The sequence below is a fragment of the Pundamilia nyererei genome, unplaced genomic scaffold (genome assembly GCF_000239375.1).
Source record: "Pundamilia nyererei isolate P.nyererei 1_Seehausen unplaced genomic scaffold, PunNye1.0 scaffold00197, whole genome shotgun sequence".
In the NCBI taxonomy this organism is placed as follows: Eukaryota; Metazoa; Chordata; class Actinopteri; order Cichliformes; family Cichlidae; genus Pundamilia; species Pundamilia nyererei.
Genome location: NW_005187598.1, coordinates 777,718 through 799,446, shown reverse-complemented (window position 1 = coordinate 799,446; position 21,729 = coordinate 777,718). Strand labels below are relative to the sequence as shown.

General features: G+C 43.1%; 1 protein-coding gene across 3 annotated transcripts in view; it reads left to right on the top strand.

Moving 5' to 3' along the window:
• Positions 1–19,739, top strand: part of eno4 (enolase 4) — a 21,368-nt gene extending 1,629 nt beyond the window's left edge. Inside the window, exons 2-13 of one of the 3 annotated variants that reach the window (XM_005747435.1) lie at positions 1,779–1,907; positions 4,919–5,076; positions 5,457–5,572; positions 7,355–7,521; positions 7,596–7,724; positions 7,927–7,995; positions 9,026–9,190; positions 9,341–9,466; positions 9,589–9,763; positions 12,006–12,067; positions 18,369–18,486; positions 19,012–19,739. In XM_005747435.1, the coding sequence (XP_005747492.1) occupies positions 1,779–1,907; positions 4,919–5,076; positions 5,457–5,572; positions 7,355–7,521; positions 7,596–7,724; positions 7,927–7,995; positions 9,026–9,190; positions 9,341–9,466; positions 9,589–9,763; positions 12,006–12,067; positions 18,369–18,486; positions 19,012–19,133 (1,536 nt within the window). In that variant the 3' untranslated portion in view covers positions 19,134–19,739. Of the gene's footprint in view, positions 1–1,778; positions 1,908–4,892; positions 5,077–5,456; positions 5,573–7,354; positions 7,522–7,595; positions 7,725–7,926; positions 7,996–9,025; positions 9,191–9,340; positions 9,467–9,588; positions 9,764–10,563; positions 10,753–12,005; positions 12,068–18,368; positions 18,487–19,011 lie in introns of those variants that run through there. The other 2 variants (XM_013914428.1, XM_005747436.1) reach the window with 2 other exon arrangements.
• The last annotated feature ends 1,990 nt before the right edge of the window (positions 19,740–21,729 follow it).

The following is a 21,729-nucleotide window of genomic DNA, read 5'->3' as shown; positions in this document are numbered from 1 at the left end:
GCTTCCTGTAGATGTCTTGGAGGGAGGGAAGCTCACCTCCAGTTATCCGTTCAGAGCACCGCACTACTCGCTAATGTCTATTGATTGTATTGTTTATTTTAATATTTTAATATTTGTGTACAGCGCTTTGTGACTGTCTGTCTGTGAAAAGCGCTTAATAAATAAAGTTTACTTACTTTCTTACTCTTCCCACTATTGGGAAGCAGACAGCACACAGCTATGTTAACTGGCTGCTCGTTGGTCAGGTGAAGCAGCTATGCCCTTAACTCCAGTAGCCTCTAAGACGAAAGAAGAAATAGAGGCCCGATCTGGTTTTGTACCAGGCTTCAAATACCAATAACACGAAGGTGTTTTTCAGGTTGTAAAATTTGCCATTTGAACATGGGAGTCTATTGACCCACTTTTTGATTCAGCCTACCCATTAATATTAACAGCCACTGGTAACACTCTGGTGTCATGCCGCTCAGTTGTGCACCACGCAATTTTTCTAATTTTGCAAATATACTTGGTGATGCAACTCCTGCAACCAGGTGAGGCCTCGAGTGTACAGTCGGTGTATTTTTACTGCCTTTTAAAGGATACATCAGTGCAGAAGCTCAGAGATTTTCCACAGGCAAAGGTGCTGCAGCTTGCAGCAAATTATGTTTACTCGTCTTTACTTAACAAACCTAGTCCTCTAAAGAAAACCCCGTGAGCTATAAGACGAACTTAGGACTTACAAGTTATGCTAACTAGATTATGTTGAATACACAGTAATTAACTGGCTAGCTCCTGGCTAACAAGTGCCCCTTAATGTTAAATTAAATGCAGTGTATGCAGCTTTAGTTTTGCAAACTTAGAAGATGTCAGTGTGTATTGGCTGGTTTCTTTTATTGCAATATTGACATTATGTGTTGAAAGGCAGAAATCTCAGTGTTTATTGTAGTGTAAGGTTAACATGAAAACAGACACTAGTACTCAAGTGTCCAAAGGCTTCTTTGTTGCTCTGATGAGATTATAGTTGTTCTTTCACTACTTTCAAGGTATATTGAATGGAACATGATGTGATTTTGTAAATCATGTTCAGTGTAAGAGAAAGGACGGTCAGCCTGGGTACGGCCATTAGCTCGTGACAACTCATTGAGCACGTTTGATGCGGTCATTGTGAAAACACTTCATTTTTACCTGTCATGACTGTTTTAAACTATACATGTATATCTCACAGTTGGGTGCATTAATATTTCAGCACCGACAAATGAACAATGACAAGGACTCATTAATCTCTACAAGAGTCTGATTCATGGTGGCCAGCATGCTGGAAACCACATCGCACATCTGAAAGAACCAAAGTGGAAACACAACAAACATTATGAGCACAAATATAGTTTGGAATGACAGCGTTAGCCCGTTTCCTCTGCTGCTTTCGTGCTGTTAGATCTCAAAGGCCTCATTAGGTGAATGTGCAGTAGTAGCATGTATGCAGCAAGCAGGTGAATTCTGTACATTAAGTGAATTAAATAAGAATAGACAATATGAACATTTTACAAAATAGACAATATGAACATATTTAAAATTTAAAAAGAATTTGAAAGGTGCATTGTGGTCAGCACACGTCGCTGCTGCTTTTACAGGTGAATTTAAAATGTAAATAAAATGTGTTTTTGATGTTTTCTACACATGTTGTGTTTACTCTGTAACTACTGAACCATGCTATCATTGATGGTAAGGAGGAAACAGAATTGGTTAAATAACGTCACTCAGATACTGCGAGGTGTTTTTAACCATAACCATCCCTTCAGGCGGATTACTTTGCAAACCTCGCGGCACCACCGAGAATCAGCAGAGTGACGGGACGGCAGGTTTACGATGCCAGAGGACGACTTTCTGTTGAGGCAGAGGTCTACTGTGTTGTTCACAACAAGGACAAGGTAAAAGTCATTTGTCTCATTGTGGCCTTTAACTGGTGAACTCAGAGCTTTCTTATGTGACTGTGGCTGAATGTGATATGGATGAGTTTGGCGAACAAGCCAAAGGGTTGAAGAACATGTTGTTCATTAGTGCAGGAGCAGGTTTGTTTGGCTATGACGTACGACCTTAAATCAGCTCTCAGTTTAGTGAACAGATAAAATGACCTTACCCTCAGCCAGGCTGTCACCCTGCCAGGTGGCCCTGCACTGATAACTCGATAACAAGGCGCCTTGGAATTTTGAAATTCATACCACAGAGGCATCGCGTAAAAATCTCAGACAAGTTTCAATTTTAGTCGCCTCGACTGTCAGAGGTCAAGTTTTCCAAAAATCTTGTAATTGCGATAACTGAAGAAGGAAGTCACGTAGGATTTTCAAACATGAATCTACTAAATGTCTGAGGGGTCGCACTCGTGGCCACCAGCATTTTCATACATATGAGTTTACCTGGTTTGAGTTTTGCACGTCTCTTGCACTGTCTGGTGTTGCACTGTCTTTGTTTTGGTTTTTGCCATTTTGCACACTTGCACGTGTGCAGGCTGTCTGTCACATGTAGCACATGTAGCATGGTGTTGGAGTCACTGTGTGCCACTGCACATGGCTGGAATGACAATAAAGCCACTTGACTTGACCTAAGAGGAATTCATTGTGTGATAGTGCTGGAAAGTCTGACATTCATCTAAACTCCACTGGTACTGGTTAATACAGCAGTACATCTCAGTGTACCCGGTGCCCAAACAGTCACACTGAATGTTACCCACATGGCTAACCTGCAGCCTCCTTCCTCCTAATGAGGAGAAATGAAATGGTTGAAATGATATGAACCCTAACACCATACTGCTGGAGGCAGTGCAGGCAGAGGTCATTGTGCAGGCGCAGCAATTTCTCCATAGGTATGATCACTCTGCCCTCCAAGTATATGTTAGGAGAGCATTAATGAAATGTTAGGTTTTACTGAATAAATACAAATAAAACAGGAAACACTTTGGTCATTCCATATTAGAAAAAACAGAGTCAAATAAAAACAAATTTACAAAGTAACTGTTGTGCGTTGGATGCCAGGGTGTGCGCTGTGAACCAGTCCTACTGAAGAAATCCTTCACTCACGTGCTCGCGCCAGTGCTGCCCACCTCAGTAATTCTCTTCATTCCACCTGGTGTTTCTCTGCTCCACGTGGGCCTCCAGCTTCACTTGGGTGGTGCTGCACCCTGCTCAGCTCCCTGTCCCCAGACCTGAGGGCTTATTCCTGTCATCAAGCTTTGTATGCTTGTGCACTAACATAACCCTAGTCAGGAGGATTTTGTAATAATAATAATAATAATGCATTTTATTTGAGGGCGCCTTTCAGAAACCCAAGGTCACCTTACAAAAAACACAATTAATAAAAGGAACAATAGTCATAAAATACATAAAATAAGTTAAAATTACAAAACAGAGCGTGACAACAGATAAAATCAGCATTAAAGCGAATAAGCCAGTTTAAACAGATGTGTTTTGAGCTGTGTCTTAAATACAGAAAGGGAGTCAATATTTCTTAGTGCAGGAGGAAGAGAGTTCCAGAGCCGAGGAGCAGAGCGACTGAAAGCTCTGCTCCTCACAGTGATGAGGTGTGAGGATGAACAGCAGATGATGATCTGAGAGGGCAGGAAACAGCGGTGATATGGAGCAGGTCACACAAATACTGTATGACACCCAAACTCTTAACCTGAGGGGAGGGAAGGGTAGGCGAATTTTCAATGTTAATGGAAAAGCTGTGGGATTTGGATAAGATAGAGGCTGTACCAATAAGTAAAACTTCAGTTTTATTACTGTTGAGTTTGAAGAAATTGGAGGAGAACCAGGATCTAATCTCAATAAGACAGTCTGAGAGGGAAGAAGGTGGGAGGGATGAACTGGGTTTAGAAGAAAGGTAGAGCCGGGTGTCATTGGCATAACAGTGAAAATTTATATTATATTTTCAGAACATATGACCAAGAGGGAGCAAGTAAGTAATGAATAAAAGAGGCCCTAATACTGAACCCTGGGGCACACCAGCAGAAACAGGACAGAGAGTTGAAGACTGGGATTTAAGTTGGATAAACTGAGTGCGGTCTGAGAGATAGGAGGTGAACCAGGAAAGGGGGGTGTGACTAATGCCAATGGAAGCTATCCATGGTATCAAACGCCGCACTAAGATCAAGAAGGATGAGGATGGATAGGAGACCAGAATCAGCTGTCATCAGAAGGTCACTGGTAATCCTTAGCAGAGCAGTTTCTGTGCTGTGATTGGGGCGGAAACCCGATTGAAATGGTTCATAGAGATTATGGTCATTGAGATGTAAGTGAAGCTGGGCGACAACTTTTTCAAGAATTTTATAAATGAAGGGGAGATTTGATATATGGCGAAGATGATCAAAGTTATTGGGGTCTGCACCAGGCTTTTTGAGAGTTAGGATAACAGAAGCATTTTCAGAGCTTCAGGAACAATCCCAGTGTTCAGGGAGGAATGAATAATATTGGTTATGAGAGGAGCTAACAAGGGAAGACAGGCTTTAACTAACACAGTGGGGAGGGGGTCAAGGTGACAGGTGGATGACTTAGATGTTTTAATGAGATTAGATACGTCAGTTATGGAAGGAAGAGTAAAGCTTGAAAATAGGAAGACAGTGGGGGAAACAGGAAGTCTACTTCAGAGTCAGGAGCTCCTACAGAGTTAAGTTGACGGTGAATGTCTGAGATTTTACAAGTGAAAAAAGAGATGAGAGAGTTGCAAAAATCTGTCGCGCAAGAGAACAGCAGCGCCTTTTGCTAATCAGCCATATAGTTCATTTACATTTTATATGTCACCTGACGACAGGAAAAGGTAGATGATGTCATTTCCTAGCACTTTATACTGAGAGGTAAATACCCTGCAACATAAGAACTTTTACCTTGTACTAGTAAATCACCTTTTTCACCCTTCTGAAGGAGTCCTTCATGTTTGTGGTGTGTAGAGCATGTCATCAGCTGCTGTTTCGAGCCACTTGGTCCCTGAGAGTCAAGAGAGGACAGAGCATGTGATGGCTGCTGTGCTGTGGATCAATGAGCCTCTGAACAGCATGCTGAAAGACCGAAATCCTTGTGACCAGTTACAAATCGACGATATACTCAGGTAGCACCTAATACTACTTATTAGTAGTACTTCATTAGTAGTATTTTTCAGTGCTATGTGTTACCTTAAGGAACACGTGTCATATCATGTTCAGTCACAAAAACCATTTAACACATCTGTCCTGAAGTGGCCACTGAAGCCAGGATCCTGGACATGAACTGGGAGGTTCATGTCCAGGATCCTGGACATGAACTGGGAGGTTCATGTCCATGATCCTGGACATGAACTGGGAGGTGTAAGAAACAGATTTGACTGCAGTCTACTGACATTCACGCTGTACTTCTCTTGCTCTTCTGAAAATCTTCCTTAGGAATCAGGCTTGTCAGGGATTGTTACGTTGATTAAACCACATTTTTATTTGCTCATCTGAAATGATGTAGCACTTTCTTTAAGGACCGCTGTCTGGAGGAAAAAGAGGTCCGGGACAGGGAGAGGCCTGAGGTGATTCCCTCTTCATCTCCTCCACAAACTAAAGACAAGAAGATCATTAATAAAGGTGAGTGAGTGGTAAGTCCTGCCCTGAGCTTTCTGTCTTTAGTCATCAAATGTCATCAAATGTGCGGTGACTCCCAAACTAGGCGAGTGGCTCCAGCAGATCCCGGGAACAACATCGGAGATCTCTGTCCAGAAGAGCGCAGTCCTGGGAACAGCTAAGATACTGTGCAGGACCCTCAAGCGCCCAGGCCTCTGGTAGAGGACCCGAGCTTGAAGGATAAACCGCCCGGTGTTTTATTTTATAACACATAACCGACAAAAAGAGCTTTTAACTAGGGCTGGGTATCGTCAATCGTCGATTTCTATAATCGATTCCATTTTGACTCAGACAGTCAGAAAGTGTATAAAACAAAGCTGACACTGAGACTTCATCAGAGGTGTGAGCATCACAGCAGAGGCCTTTGTGTCAAAGTAACTGAGGATGAAACAGACAAACATGATGGAGATTTTCCTGGCCTGGCTTTTTATAGCAGGTCAGAAAACCATGAATCAAACCATGAATGAACATTACCTGCTGCTGCTGAAGTAAAGCAGAGTTATTATGGTTTGATTACAGACACAGCTGAGCAATCATTTGTAAAAGTTTACACGTCTTTGCTGTTAAACAGCAGAAATCAGACTTTGTTGTCGGAGGTCATTTTTGAAAAAACACAACTGTGGCCAGCAGCGCTGCACACAGCAGCAGACTGGTGCGTGATGGCAATGAATAATGCAGAAAACAGAGGTTTGATGGTAAACTGGTCTCTCAATACTGTGAGAGAGAGAGCTGTGCAGGAAGTGAGGTTTTATGGTGGTGGAAGCAAAAAACAGCCAAACTCAGAGGGAGTTCATGACGCTGTTTGTCAAACGTGAAGCGTAGTTTGAGCTTCTTTTGCTGCTGGTTCGGTGAATTTTGGTCAGAGTGATGAAACCTGCAGCTGTGACATGTCTGGTAAAATACGTTTATATTTAACAATCGATTCAGGATTTAATCGATGTCGCTTTATTGAAACTAAAATTGATTGGAATCAGAAAATTGATTTTTTAAACCCACTCCTACTTTGAATATTTTGACATTGTTATCTGATAGCTTTCCTTTCATTATTAGATAGACTGGCACTCTTTATGAGGCAGTAAGTGAAAAGGTTTGATCGTGTTGTGTTTGCTGTTAGGAAAGGATACAAAGAGGCACCTGAAATGGATTTATTTTCATCCTGTTAATCGCTGCGATGTCTCCCTCCAGCTCTCACTCTCTGCTCTTTCACAGCATTCAGTTTAATACAAAACTAATAATTCGTAATATCTCACACACAGTTTTTCTTCTTGTTTTGGCTGCTCCCTTTTTTGGTCACCACAGGGAATCATTTATCTTCATGTCATCCACCCTTTGCATTACCTCCTCCTGCCCTCCTTCAAACTTCGACTGTGTGCTCAAGCTTTCTTTTAGTGTAAACTGGAGTTTGTGAGCGATCAGTAAAATCAAAGTTCTCGTAGTCCTGCACCTTTTGAGCCATCTTGAATCAATTCTGGGGTCTTATTTGGTCCAGTTTTTTGAAGCATTACCCTAAAATTAAAACTTTCAATGTTTTGGTCACTGTGTTATAAAAACTGTGTAAAATCACCACTGTGGTCAGATTAAAAACAAAGAAACTGAGTTCAAAACAAGACTGGAAGTTTTGCTTCTCTCACTGTTTCTTGCTCTTGTGGAGGTTCAGGTTCTTTCTCTGATTAATCTTAGGTTTTTTTCTCTGTTACAAGCCAGAAATATGCTCCAAACTCTTTTGGGATTTTTATTATATTACAGGTAAAAAGAGCATCGTGGAAAAGCCATTTCCTGCAGTGGAACCACAAAAGCCAGTTCTACAGGGAAGCTTGGCTGTTGGCTCAGTGTCGCTGGCTGTGGCCAAAACTGGGGCACAGATACAGGGCATCCATCTGTACGAATACATAGCAGCTCTGAGGAACCAGGAGGTTTGATAATGAAAACACATACTGGATATTCGACGCTGGAAACAACATATAATAATGTTATTCATTTTGTTCAGCCTCCGGCACAGTTTCACATCCCTGTTTCCTTGGTGACATTGCTCAGCTGTGGCAAGACCTCGCCGGGAAAACTGAATTTACTGGAGGAAGTGATCCTGATCCCCAAAGTGGGACAACAAGTCAAACAAGTACAAAACAGAAACCTTTGGCTTACTTCTTCCTGTTGTCATCCTCCATAGACTAGCTCACAGTTAGTGTGTAGATCTCAGTGTTTCCTTTTTTGCTGTTTTGATGCAGTAGATTATTAGTAAGTCACCTTGGTTTCTTTATATTCTCCATTTTTCACTCTACAGTTTATAAAACATACTGAAATCTGACCTTCTTCCACAGATCATCACAATGGCTCTTGAGGTACAGAAGGAGATGATGAGAATAATGAAAACTTTAACCAATGGCGGGGTGAGGGACATTGCTGTTTATTAATTTTAAGAGTAGGCGCTGAATTCAGCAGATTGTATGAGGGCAGAGAATGCACACGGCGGAGGCAGGATTCAGAGATTTCCTGAAAAATATAACAGAGAATTGTATTCAGTGTTCATTGTTAAATTTTAAATTAATGTATCTGTGCTTATCTAAAGATCTAAAATGCTTCTTAAACGATTCCTCTATTTACCTTTGAATGGTTTGCATTTCATTTTCAGCCCTGCTGACTGACCCCTAGAACTAAACAACAAAGAGTGGAGAGTGGGAGTTTGACACTCTTGGCTTCTAATAACCTTGCAATGAGGACTATCTCATTCAGATATACAGTGTTAATATAAACTTGTCTATTGTCATCCACATGTAGCTTCAGCTAAGCTACTTTGCAGCAAAAATATCTAAACAAAAACATACTTTCACCAACATTGTCACTTTACAAGTACCAGGTTTGGTTGGACCGCCTTCTGCCCTCACGGTTATTTCAATTATATTTCAGTAAGGTGCTGAAAGCAAGTCAGAGGTTTTAGTCTATATTAGGATGATGTAGTCTAATTTTGATGAGCACCTTGCTCACTGCAGCTTCACTCTCCTCTTCATCCTCTGCTCCACAGCCGGACTCGTTTTGAAGTCAGACATGTAGTGATTATCTGCTTACAATTGTTTAGTAAGTGGCTAATTATAGTTCCTGCTTTAACCTGGCTGTTCTTTCTGGCCTCTGCCATCTACAAGCCATTTTCATCCAAAGAAGAGCTGCATTGGATGTTTTTTTTTCTTCTTTCGTCTTCCCCAGATTGTCTGCACCAAAAGTCATGCCATGTTGAAATTCAATAAAATCAGCTTTTGTCTCTATTCCAACCATAGCAAGTTCTACTCACCATGTTTACATGCCTAAATACAGCGAGTTTGTTCCACTGATTAGCTTTACTGAGTAGGTGCACCCAATAAAGTGTCTCACAGTTGTTAATGTATATATAATAGTTACTTATGTGAACCATGTGCTTGTTCCAAGGCCAGCGAAGCATTTGTATGTGACAGCGGGGCCCTGGCTGTAAGCCACGAGCGAGCAGAGCAGCCTCTGGATCTGATCGCTGAAGCCTGCACCAACCTTGGAGTTCCACTGGGCACACAGATCCATTTAGCTTTGAACTGTGCTGCTCATGAGCTCCTGGACCCTGTAAGTTCACCAAAAATAGTCAAACACTTTATGGAAAATAATGTGTTGACATGTTCTTGTGAACCTTTTCAAAGCAAATACATCATAAGCATATCAGTTTAAAAAAACAAGATTTATCGTCTTCTTGCTGGATTCTCTAATCTCTTGTAGTCTAAGGGGAAGTATGAAGTTGCTACTGGAGTTCTGAAATCGCCCGATGAGTTAGTCGACCTGTACCAAACCCTCATCAGCAAATACCCAGCAGTGGTGGCTTTAATAGACCCATTTAGGCAAGAGGTAAGCAAGGCTAGCAAATAAATCTTGGACTAGTTCTGTGTCTTCTCTAAATATAGTTTTGCTGTCAACAAAATGTTCATGATTGCTGTGTATTCATGTTCCTGTGTCTGTTAATTCATAAGGACGGAGACCAGTGGGAGAAGCTGAGCAGTATGATTGGAAACTCGTGTTCACTGCTCTCTGATGTCTCCTACAAGTCACAGGGACCTCCCCTTCCTGGAGTCAGAGGCCATATCTTAAAACATATCAATGAGACAACAGTCAGTGACCTGATCCACATGACATCAGAGCAACAAGGTAACAGCTGGAGAAGAGAAAGATGGCACATGGATGAATGAAGCAAACTGCATAAAGTGCAATGAGTGGTCAGGTAGAGTAGAAAAGCACTATGTAAGAACCAGTCCATTGACCAGTTACATCAGGTCCAAGTAACAGTGAACAACTCAGTTAGTTGCAAAAATGAAATGTTTGCAATAGGAGTATTCCTTATGCTTCCTCTTCAACAGTCAATGATTTCTTCCGCAACCTGTATAATTAATGGTACAATGCATCTGGTACGCATTTACACACAGCAGACAGTGATGTTCATCTCAGGTTCACTCTTAAAAATTTGCTGACCTTACTCTCTTACACTCCAAACTGAGTAATATACAGTAACTTGTTGCAAAAAGAACTGATCCAACATATTCTCTCTTTCAACATCTAACATACATGTAAAATACTACATACTACATGCTTCTTGGTGTAATTCAACATGCACAGCTATGACCCAATATTGCATCTTTCTAAATGAGGATTGGATTAAATAAAAAGCCTGTACATCATCAGAAGGGTAAAACTAACCAATCTCAGAGTGGTCTAATCCTGCTGTCACAGCTGGTCAGGCTGGACTCAATGCAGGACTCTGAGTCATACAGGTAAGATATATACATATGTACATTGATGAAGGATCACGGCTCCAGGGGAGATCCAGGGCATCCAGGGGATGTTCAGGGCAAGGGTAACACGTCTACACTCCTCTTCACACATTCTGTGACTCACACGCTCACAGACTCACTCCACACTGAAATCCACTCACGCTCACGTTCATCCAACAGGGTCCACAGGAAACAAGAAGGGTTCCAGGAAGGTTGAGGTAAGTACAACGATCCAATGAAGAACATCACCGACATGTAAGGGTTGAGCTGAGACACATGGAAAAGAGTATTTCTGTGCATGCTCCGAGGACGCTTCAACTAGACTGAGACAAGGTTGACCATGGAGTCAATCTCAAACTGCCCATTGAAGTTGGGAGCCAGTTTCCTGGACTTGATTCAGACTGGAACGTACTGCGCTGAAAGCAGTCCATCGGTTTTCCATTGGGCAGCTCAGGTGGCTCTCCAGATGTGGCGGTGCCTGCGTAGATGATGTTGAACAGAGGGAACCATACGCTCACTCTCAACTGTTGGGAACAGCCGGCGTTGGTAGCCCTGTGATGCGACAGCAGACGTGAGGCTAATATGGGCATATTCGATGCAAGTGAGGTAAGAACTCCAGGTGCTCTGTTTGGTGGAGGTGAGGCAGTGAAGTGCTGCCTCCAACTCCTGGTAGGTACATTCGGTTTGGCCATTAGTCTACAGGTGAAATCCTGGTGAAATCCTCCAGTGGGACCACCTCGCCGTGTGGTCCCACTGGAGAACTCAGGACTGGACCAGGGTTGAAACGTAGAGCCACTCGGGCGGCCTGGTTCTGGGATCAGGTTTGTTGTACTGTGCCTCACAAACTGTGGACTTTATCCCCCATGTAACAGCTCCGATAACATGAGGAAGATTGAGGACTCCTTCAGAACGTCCTCTGAGGAAGAAAACTGCTGAGACAGTGCGTCGGGCTTGACATCCCGTGAACCAGGCCTGTAGGTGATAGAGAACTGAAAATGTGTGAAAAACAGTGCCCACCTGGCTTGATGGGCGCTCATCCATTTTGCAGTTTGACGATACGCCAGGTCCTTGTGATCAGTCCAGACTATGAATGGTTGGGGCGTTCCCTCGAGCCAGTGATGCCAGGGCTAACTTGATGAGGAGGAGTTCTCTATCCTCCACATTGAATTCACGAAAGAAGTAAGCAAAAGGATGTAGCTTACCTTCATACTGCTGCGAGGTGATTAAAAGCAGCCTAAGAAGACTGATCCCACTGAACCTTGGGAGAGGTGAGTGAGATATTAGACGATCTTACTGATATTCCAGATGAAGCTGCGATAAAAGTTAGTTAAACCCAAAAAGCATTGGAGCTGCTTCCAATCTGGGGGTTTGGACCAGTCGAGTACTCGTCGGACCTTCACTGGGTCTGGTTTGATGTTCCCCTGCTCAGTAATGAAGCCCAAGAAGGAGACTGTTTCCATGTGAAATTCACATTTCTCAGCTTAAACAAATAGACGGTTTTCCAGCAAATGTTGTAACACCTGTTTGACAGTCTATAGGTATATAAAAATATTGGAAATTATTGCCACAATGGTGCATTACTATAACAGCTAACTGTCTGTTTGTGTCTTGTTGGCATACAGGTTCTGTGTTGATGGGAACTACATGCAGTGAGCCATGCAGTGAGGATTCTTTGTCAGATATAGTAAGTCTTCTTCCTGGTTTCTGAGTGATGCTGCCATGGTGGCGAACAGTGTCAATGTGAAGTTCTGTATAAGCAGACGGCAGCCATCTGCTTATACAGAACTTCACATTAAACAGAAATTTACATGAACTACTTACATTAAAAGTATAGCCAAACCCATAGATTTAAAACAGATATTCGTCTACAAATAGTGACAGAATTTCTGCATGTGCCTTACCTGAAAAATGATAGGTGCCCAGCAGCCTCGCTTTGTGTGTAACCAGAATGCAACCAGCTGGTAACCAGTTGAGTCACACTATTGCACTGACCAGTTTCAGAAGTATTGTGCTTATCAGCACAGACTCACTTATGATTTCCATTTGATGGCAATATTTTCGCATTTCCAAATTATTATCTTTTTTTTTCAAATATTATAAATTAAGATCATATACCTAGCCCTTTATTTGTCATGTGCAAATAAGGGGATATCTATCTTAAAGCTCAGGAAACTATTTCGACAACTTGCCAAACAGCTAAAAGAGCAAATGAGAGCAGGTCCAAAGATATCCACTACAACCTGAGATTCTGGCAAAATACATTTATATTTAAAAATAGATTCAGGATTTAATGAATCAATATCGCTTTATTCAAACTAAAATTGATTTGAATTGGGGAAATTGGCTGTCTCAGTGCCAGCTCTGACAGGATGACCAAGACTATTGACTCCCTGTTCACCCTGCAGCGATGTTTGGCCTGGAGGCAGCTGAACTATTACAGCAGGCTCAAGATAGTCATTGCTGTGCCAAGGAGGTGTCAAGGGGCCTCTCCAGGAGATCTAGCAGTTCTAGAAGGTCTAGGGCTTCCACATATCAGCCAGCTTCTGAAGTCCCAGACTTACCCTCGGACCAGGCCAACCATCCCTGTCTCCCCAGCGCAGGGCGACTTGGTCAGCTCTGGAGGCAGACCTTTGGTTGGTGTCTACCTTGACTGAGGGCTAATGCCTGCTGTTCTTCCGTAGACCTTGAATGACCATCTTGATCCTTTCCTCAGTGCGCGACCCCCAGCAATTCCAGATACTGCGGGAAAAACTTGGCCCTCTTGGGAAAAGGTTCACAGGAAGTGGATGCCGATAACTGACAAGCTGGGTTCTCTCCCCACTACTTTTTAGTTCTTAAGCGGGACAGGAGACTTCACTCAATTTTGGATTTCAAGAGGTCTTAACCATTATCGTCAGCCCCTAAGATGCAAGATGCTGATGAATCCGGGGGTGAGGCAGGCTGTCAAAGCTTTAGCTTGCCACCATCAAGCTAAAGTATGTCTACTTCCAGATTCCTATCTGGCAGGGGCACTCCCCCGGGCTCAGGCCAGGGGAGCAGAGACTCCATCCGCAGATGTTCGACCAGATCTGGTGCCACTTTGTAAGAGTAGAGGTTGACCTTTTTGCCTCCAGGAAGTAAACAAATTCCCTCACCCTAACCCACCAGGGCTGCCTACTCCTTTTGCTGGGGACTGTTTGCCTCTTGATGTGCAGTCCACCAGTTGGGAAACTGGGGCCACAATTGACACCACCATGCAATTTCTGCAGTCAGGCTTGAACCTACACCACTGTACTCTGGTCATGTGGACTTTGGTCAACTGCTTGCCCACTGAGCTAAACAACACTGCTCAAGTGACCTACTCAAGTGCCCTGAGGGTCGTGCCCTCTGAATATCTACTAGATGATAGGAGTGCAGGTCTACAGACAATTCTTACTGTGACCATCACCAGTACTAACCAGCTGATCTACACAATACAATGGCTTGCAAAAGTATTGGGCCCCCTTGAACTTTCCCACATTTTGTCACATTACAGCCACAAACATGAATCAATTTTATTGTAATTCCACGTGAAAGACCAACACAAAGTGGTGCACACGTGAGAAGTGGAACGAAAATCAGACACGATTCCAAACATTTTTTACAAATAAATAACTGCAAAGTGGGGTGTGTAATTATTCAGCCCCTGAGTCGATACTTTGTAGAACCAGCTTTTGCTGCAGTTCCAGCTGCCAGTCTTTTAGGGTCTGTCTCTACCAGCTTTGCACATCTACAGACTGAAATCTTTGCCCATTCTTCTTTGCAGAACAGCTCCAGCTCAGTCAGATTAGATGGACAGCGTTTGTGAACAGCAGTTTTCAGATCTTGCCACAGATTCTCGATTGGATTTAGATCTGGACTTTGACTGGGCCGTTCTAACACATGGATGTGTTTTGTTTTAAATCATCCCAATGTTGCCCTGGCTTTATGTTTAGGGTCATTATCCTGCTGGAAGATGAACCTCCGCCCCAGTCCAGAGAAGCCCCCCCAGAGCATGATGCTGCCACCACCATATCTGACAGTGGGGATGGTGCGTTCAGAGTGATGTGCAGTGTTAGTTTTCCGCCACACATAGCGTTTTGTATTTTGGTCTCATCTGACCAGAGCAGCTTCTTCCACATGTTTGCTGTGTCCCCACATGGCTTGTGGCAAACTGCAAACGGGACTTCTTCTGGTTTTCTGTTAACAATGGCTTTCTTCTTGCCACTCTTCCATAAAGGCCAACTTTGTGCAGTGCACGACTAATAGTTGTCCTATGGACAGATTCCCCACCTGAGCTGTAGATCTCTGCAGCTCGTCCAGAGTCACCATGGGCCTCTTGGCTGCATTTCTGATCAGTGCTCTGCTTGTTCGGCCTGTGAGTTTAGGTGGACGGCCTTGTCTTGGTAGGTTTACAGTTGTGCCATACTCCTTCCATTTCTGGATGATGGCTTGAACAGTGCTCCGTGTGATGTTCAAGGCTTGGGAAATCTTTTTGTAGCCTAAGCCTGCTTTGAATTTCTCAATAACTTTATCCCTGACCTGTCTGCTGTGTTCTTTGGACTTCATGGTGTTGTTGCTCCCAATGTTCTCTTAGACAACCTCTGAGGCCGTCACAGAGCAGCTGTATCTGTACTGACATTAGATCACACACAGGTGCACTCTATTTAGTCATTAGCACTCATCAAGCAACGTCTATGTGCAACTGACTGCACTCAGACCAAAGGGGGCTGAATAATTATGCACACCCCACTTTGCAGTTATTTATTTGTAAAAGATGTTTGGAATCATGTCTGATTTTCGTTCCACTTCTCACGTGTGCAACACTTTGTGTTGGTCTTTCACCTGGAATTACAATAAAACTGATTCATGTTTGTGGCTGTAATGTGACAAAATGTGGGAAAGTTCAAGGGGGCCGAATACTTTTGCAAGCTACTGTAGCAGCAGTGATGAGTGAGAGGCTTGGTTTCAAGAGTAATAACCACAAGGAATAGTACCTTCCATGGAGAAGCCCAAGATCAAGGTAGCATGGAGGGAAATTGGCCAACTATCAGAGTTGCAGAAAGGTGCGAAGAAGGTGCCTTAGAAATACAGCAAGCTGTCTATACCTGATGCCTTGAACAGGGGAACAATATGAAAACAGCCCCACCAAGACTGGAGACAGAGCAATACTGGAAGAGCATATGGGAGAAGGCTGTAACCCATAATGGCAATGCTCAGTGGCTAGTGGATCTAAGGCAGACCACCACAACTGCACTGAACAGGATCCAGTAACCACCACAAGCGGAGATAAAGAGTCTCAAGCAAGAAGAGTTGGACAGCACCAGGCCCTGAAATGATTCACGCCTACTGGTTGACTGTAATCCATGAGCCTCTGGCACAAATGAACCAGCTGCTAATTTACAAGACACACCTGGAATGCTTAACTGAAGGCCGGACAGTCCTGATCCCCAAGGACCCCAGAAGGGATCAGTCCCATACAACTACCGGCCAATAACCTGCCTCAGTACCAGACGCTCCTGTCAACTATCATAGCGGCTAAGATGAACAGGCACATGGCTCAATACATGAGCGGGGCACAGAAAGGAATTGGCAGGAATACCAGAGGAGCAAATCATCAGCTGCTGGTAAACAGAGCAGTCGCCTGAGACTGGATGACCAGACTGACCAGCCTGTGCACTGCCTGGCTTGATTACAAGAAGGCCTATCACTCGGTGCCCCACAGGTGGATCCTGGAATGCCTAGAATTGTACAAGATCAACAGGACCCTAAGAGACTTCATAAGGAATTCAATGGGGATGTGGCGTACAACATGTGGGATGATATCAAGCTGTATGCCAAGAAGGCACGGGACATCGATTTACTGATCCACACCACCAGAATCTACCGCAATGACATCGGAATATCATTCAGACCAGAGAAGTGTAGTTGGATGTAAGTAAAGGGAGGGAAGGTAGTCGGAACTGAGGGGATCGCACTTCCAGAAGGCAAAATTGCAGACATTGAGGGCAATAATAAGTACCTGGGAATCCCACAGGCAAATGTAAACCAGGAAGATGTCGCTAGGAAAGCCGCAATCACCAAATACCTGCAGCGGGTCAGGCAAGTCCTGAGGAGTCAGCTGAACGGTAAGAACAAGATCCAGGCTATCAACACCTATGCCCTGCCCGATCAGGTACTGCAGGGGCATTTCATATGTATATAGTGATAACACTACACACCTGTGGAACTTCAGGTTGGGGGTTTGACTCTCAACCAGGGGGGTCTGTATCCAGTAAGGGTCCCTGTCAGCCTGTCAGATACATAGATGAGATACCTAGCTGGGATAATAAGCTGGCCAAAGGAGGAGATAGAAGCCAATGACCTCAAAACAAATCCAGCACCTGTACTGTACGCTAAGCAAAATGGTGAGTGTTAGTACCATACTCCAGGATGAGACAATGAACATCCATGAGTACATCAGGAAGATGGCCTCAACCGGCCGCGTGCTTAGAGAATACCTAAGCTAGCAAGAACCTGAGAAAGAAAAAGAGCAAGGAGAAGAACCAATCATGGAAGGACAGGCCTCTGCACGGTATGTACCACCGGCAGATGGAGGAGGTGCGTGACATCCAGAAATCCTACGACTGGCTGGACAAAGCCGGACTGAAAGGCAGCACAGAGGTACTAATCATGACCGCACAGGAACAAGCTCTGAGCACAAGATCCATAGAGGCTGGGGTCTATCACACCAGGTAAGACCCCAGGTGCAGGCTGTGTAAAGATGCCCCAGAGACAATCCAGCACATAACATAACGCCCCCAGGGTGGTGGAGAATGACCGAGCTAAGATCCTGTTTCGTCACTCATCCAAGTGACTTCTTCAGTCTTGCAGTCAGCTGAGACTGAACAAGTCACCTGGATGAGTGACGAAACATTTCTCCCACTGAAAAACATCCAGATGAACAGAATAAACCTTTTGGGGGTATAGCTACATCTATCACTACGCCCTTCTTCCCCTGCTTGCCCACATGTCCTATGTCCAGCTGGTTAGCCATCACCAGTTTTTCCATCTGTATCTGTGTCCCACACGATCTTTGTCAGGTGGCTGATATATATATGTGTGTGTGTATCAGTTGATATTTGATTTATATCCACCATTGTTTTCAAGGTCAGCTACAAATTTATCGGTCTAACGTTGAAACAAAGCTTAATTTGGAAATTATTTAGAAACTATAGTACTTATAAGTGTGGCGTGTATTGTGAAGAAAGAAAGGTGAAACAATAAAAGTGTGGGCTTTGTAAATACTCCCTGGAGCGTGAGGTGCCATGGCAGAGGTTTGTGCTCTTTGGGTGCTTCTTGTTACCTTTTTGTCTTTGTTTTAGTCTATTTATGTGTTTGCATTCAGGTAATGTTGTCTATTTCAAAGTGTTGATGTCTGAGACTGATAGTGATTAATCATGACAAAATAGTATGGTTATTGTTGTGTTAATTTCAGAGTGGTGGATATAGGTAACCATGTTACAATTTATTATTAACATCAGTTGTATTTGAGAACGTTAGAAAGATGCAGTTTGCTATGATGACGAGAACAAAAGAGTTTTTCGATATTCAGTTAATTCCTTTGGTTACAATATGACAAAAAGCAGATAAGAGAATAAAAGATAGTCCATTCTTTCCTTGTCGGCTGCACAAAAAGTGACCAGAGACTGCCGTTGGACTACACACTGCATCTTATTGTTTATTGTATGATGCTGCTCTGAACTCCATTTTAAGCAGACTCGTGGAAATGAGTAGTATCTCAGGTAACAATTGCAAGGAGGATTGTTTATTAAGATAACGAGATCAAATATCTAGTAATAAAAAACTGGACCTGTACAAAGGTCACTAATAACCCCGACTGTCCATCCGTTTGCTGTGGAACTGTTCATCTATTTTGATTAACAAGCAGTGTAAATAGATAAAATATTGCTGTTTGTGTCTCAGACTGTGCTTTTCTTCTCGTTCAGGCTGTGGGTCTGGGCCTGCACTATGTCAAACTGGGAGGTCTAAGTGGGGCTGAGAGGATGACTAAATACAACCGGCTGATTTCTATAGAAGAAGAACTGGCCCAACAGGGAATCCTTGGTAGGTTTTTTTTTTTCAGCCTTCCTTGTGATTTTTCTTTGGCTGGACAGAGAAACAAGGCCAGACAAAGCCCGAGAGAGAGAACGGTAGTAGTAGTGTCTGGGTTTGGGAACACGTCTCTCTCTTACTGCTGGATATGAAAGGACACGGTGTGTGAGGAATTGTACAAACGCGTGTTTGTGTGTGTGTGTGAGTGTAAGAGTGAAAACCCCCTACCTTGGATCTGTTAATTGGCCACCTAATTACACACAAGGACAAATACTTTCCCATCCATCATTTCTGAAAAAGCAGGCAGGGGCAGCAGAGGGTTAATGAGAGATGAGTACATGTCTGTCTAATCAGCTGCCATAAGCCGGCATTATTCAGCATGTTTATCTGTGTTTAATGTTTGTGTTCATTCTACACGAAGTGAAAGGGTTAACGTTCCCCAGCCGCAGCAGTACAAATGCTATTTCCATCCAGTTGTCGTAGGTGTCTACGCTCCAGCTTTTGTACATTCACTTTATTTAATTTTGTCTCATCCAGTCTTTAAGGAGAAGCACCCTCCTCCACTGTTCCCTGACAACCCACATAAGCATTCAGGCACCGAGGGAGCAAGGTCTGGATTGGAGGAACACAGCTCACATCTGATTCAGACGGATCTTTGAAGGTGTCTTCATGATAACATAATATATTTACCTTTCACAATTCAGTTTTGCAGTTAACACCACCTGTAATAATCTGCTGAGGTGATTATAACCATTGTGGATCGATCCAGGGTCACCATTGTATGAGCACCATTCTGCTATGTTTACAGCTCTGAAAAAAGTGTCTCTAACAGTTTGAAATATGAGTTCTTGTCAAGAAAAACATCAAATATATTCACATTTTGAGCTTCAGACTCAAAACACAGTGCTATGTACAATGATGTCATTTTAATTTGAAATAAAAACCAGAACGATTTTAAGGGACGGAAGTTCAAGCCAGTTCAAGCCCCAAACAAGTGCACATGGAAGATTTGCTTTTATATCTTAAATCTGCTGGATGGTGTTTGAAGGAAACATTTGTATGTTTACTCCTCAGCAGTAAAAGAATGAGGGGGTGTTGTCATCAGTGTCAGGTGTACTTAAAGTCTCAGACAGGTTTGTGTCTCAGTGACCTCAACCTCAAGGTCAGAGGTCAAGTTTTCTGAAAATCTTGGAAATGGGATGAAATTAGATTTTGATTCAGTGTCAGTGTGTTTTCAGTGTTTGCATTTTTCAGCAAATAAAAGAGAAAATGATCACGCGTGGCCCAGAAGCATGTTTTCCTGCTGTCTTCCATTTCTGCAGGTCTGCATGTGCGTCGATCCAGAATATCTCCAGGCAGTAGAAGATTTAACTGAATATCAAATTAATGGAATTAATTTCACAGCTCTGAAAAGAGGTTCATTTATCGCAGTCTTAATTTAAAAGAACTAACAGACGAGACCACAGTGAAACATTTTAATGTCACAGCTGACGGTGACACATTTTGTTAGCAATCTGATTTAAGAGTGTGACAGTTGAGTCATCGTGTTCGCTGCGCCTGTGGGAGCTTTAAAAGAGCTGGGTAAAGAAAAGGCTGATAGACAGACATATACAAGTACAGAGCGCTGACAGCGTTATCAAACACTGCCTGCCCCTTGTCAGCACGGGACGTGAGCAAAAGGCTCCTGTGTAACTGGGCAGCGCCTGATGGCTCGCATCCTGCGGAGGAAGTGATTGTGTCTGTGTAACAACAGAAGAGGAAAGACCCAGAGGTGCAGCTCAGAGGAGCTGCATGGACCAGACACAAAGCTGCATCAATGTGTCACATCACTTTGTCATTGAACATAGTACTGATCACCAGGGGTTATAATTTATGCACAGTTTATAGTGCCACAGTCAGGGGTTAAAGCGGGCTAGTGTTTGGTTTGGTTTACTCAGAGGTACAAAAAGACAAAGGCAGGACAGGTGAGGAAGAAGACAAGGAAAGGGATACCTGACACCTCACTCTGGATCACTTTATTGGTGAAGAAAACCTTTGAACAGTGAATTCTAGGATGAGTTTTGAAGACACTGCACTGCTGACCCATTCCTCTATTGTACAGTACTACAGAGCTTTTGTGATTTAAAAACAAAGCACGAATAACGAGAATGGGGAAAGAAAGTACGCGTGCTCCTGATGTGGCTGCCCACTGGGATGGCCACATCTGTCTTTGGAAACCACCGCTGTGTCTGATTGGTTGGCCTGCAGCTTGCTTGTATGTCTGCAGCCTGAATTCCCACAGGACCTCAGCTGTGTTGTTCTCAACAAGAATCAGAGGCTTCTGCTCCACATGCAGCACAGATGTTCTTGTACACTGTCCCAGCTTCTCATCCGGTGCCACAGCGGTCACGTCAGTGGGCGTACGTCGTTGTCATGAGACACAAACAAACAAAATCACGGTCTAGTAATGCAGTAACGCAGCATGCTTACGGGAAAGGTAATCTAATTACTTTTTTTACAATAGTAATCCCTTAATTTACTCGTTACTTGAAAGAAGTAATCAGATTATGCGTTACTGCCCATCTCTGCTTGGAACAAATTACAACAGGGCAACAGGACTGAAGGGTTTTCATCAAAATGGAGCATGGGATGGCTGTTTCTTAATCTTTTATTGTTACTGTCTTTTATTTTAATTGGTTATATGAATTGTAATGACTATAGTGTGTTTTAACATGCTGTAGTTTTGTATAGTTATTTAAAACAGATCGCTCTTGAAAATGAGACCTTGTTTCTCATTGAGATTTACCTGTAGAAATAAAAGTGAAATTAGAAAATAATAATAATACAGAGAAAACCCCAATAATCATATGACCCCCTATGAGCAGCACTTTGGTGACAGTGGGAAGGAAAAACTCCCTTTTAACAGGAAGAAACCTCCAGCAGAACCAGGCTCAGGGAAGAGCAGTCATTGGCTGCAACTGGTTGAGGGTGAGGAGAGGAAGACAGGATAAAGACATGCTGTGGAAGAGGGTGGGAGATTGATAACAACTAATGATTAAATGCAGAGTGGTGCACAAACACATAGTGAATGTGCAGACTGTGTGCCTTTGTATAGAATATTCTTTATTGTCATTGTCACAAGTACAATGAAATTGAAAGATGTCTCCGGTCAGTGCAACATCACGAAAGATAAATACTTAAAAACTATAATAGATATGATATAAAAGATAGAAATACATATAAAATACAGTGTTCTCATACAGTAAATACACCCAA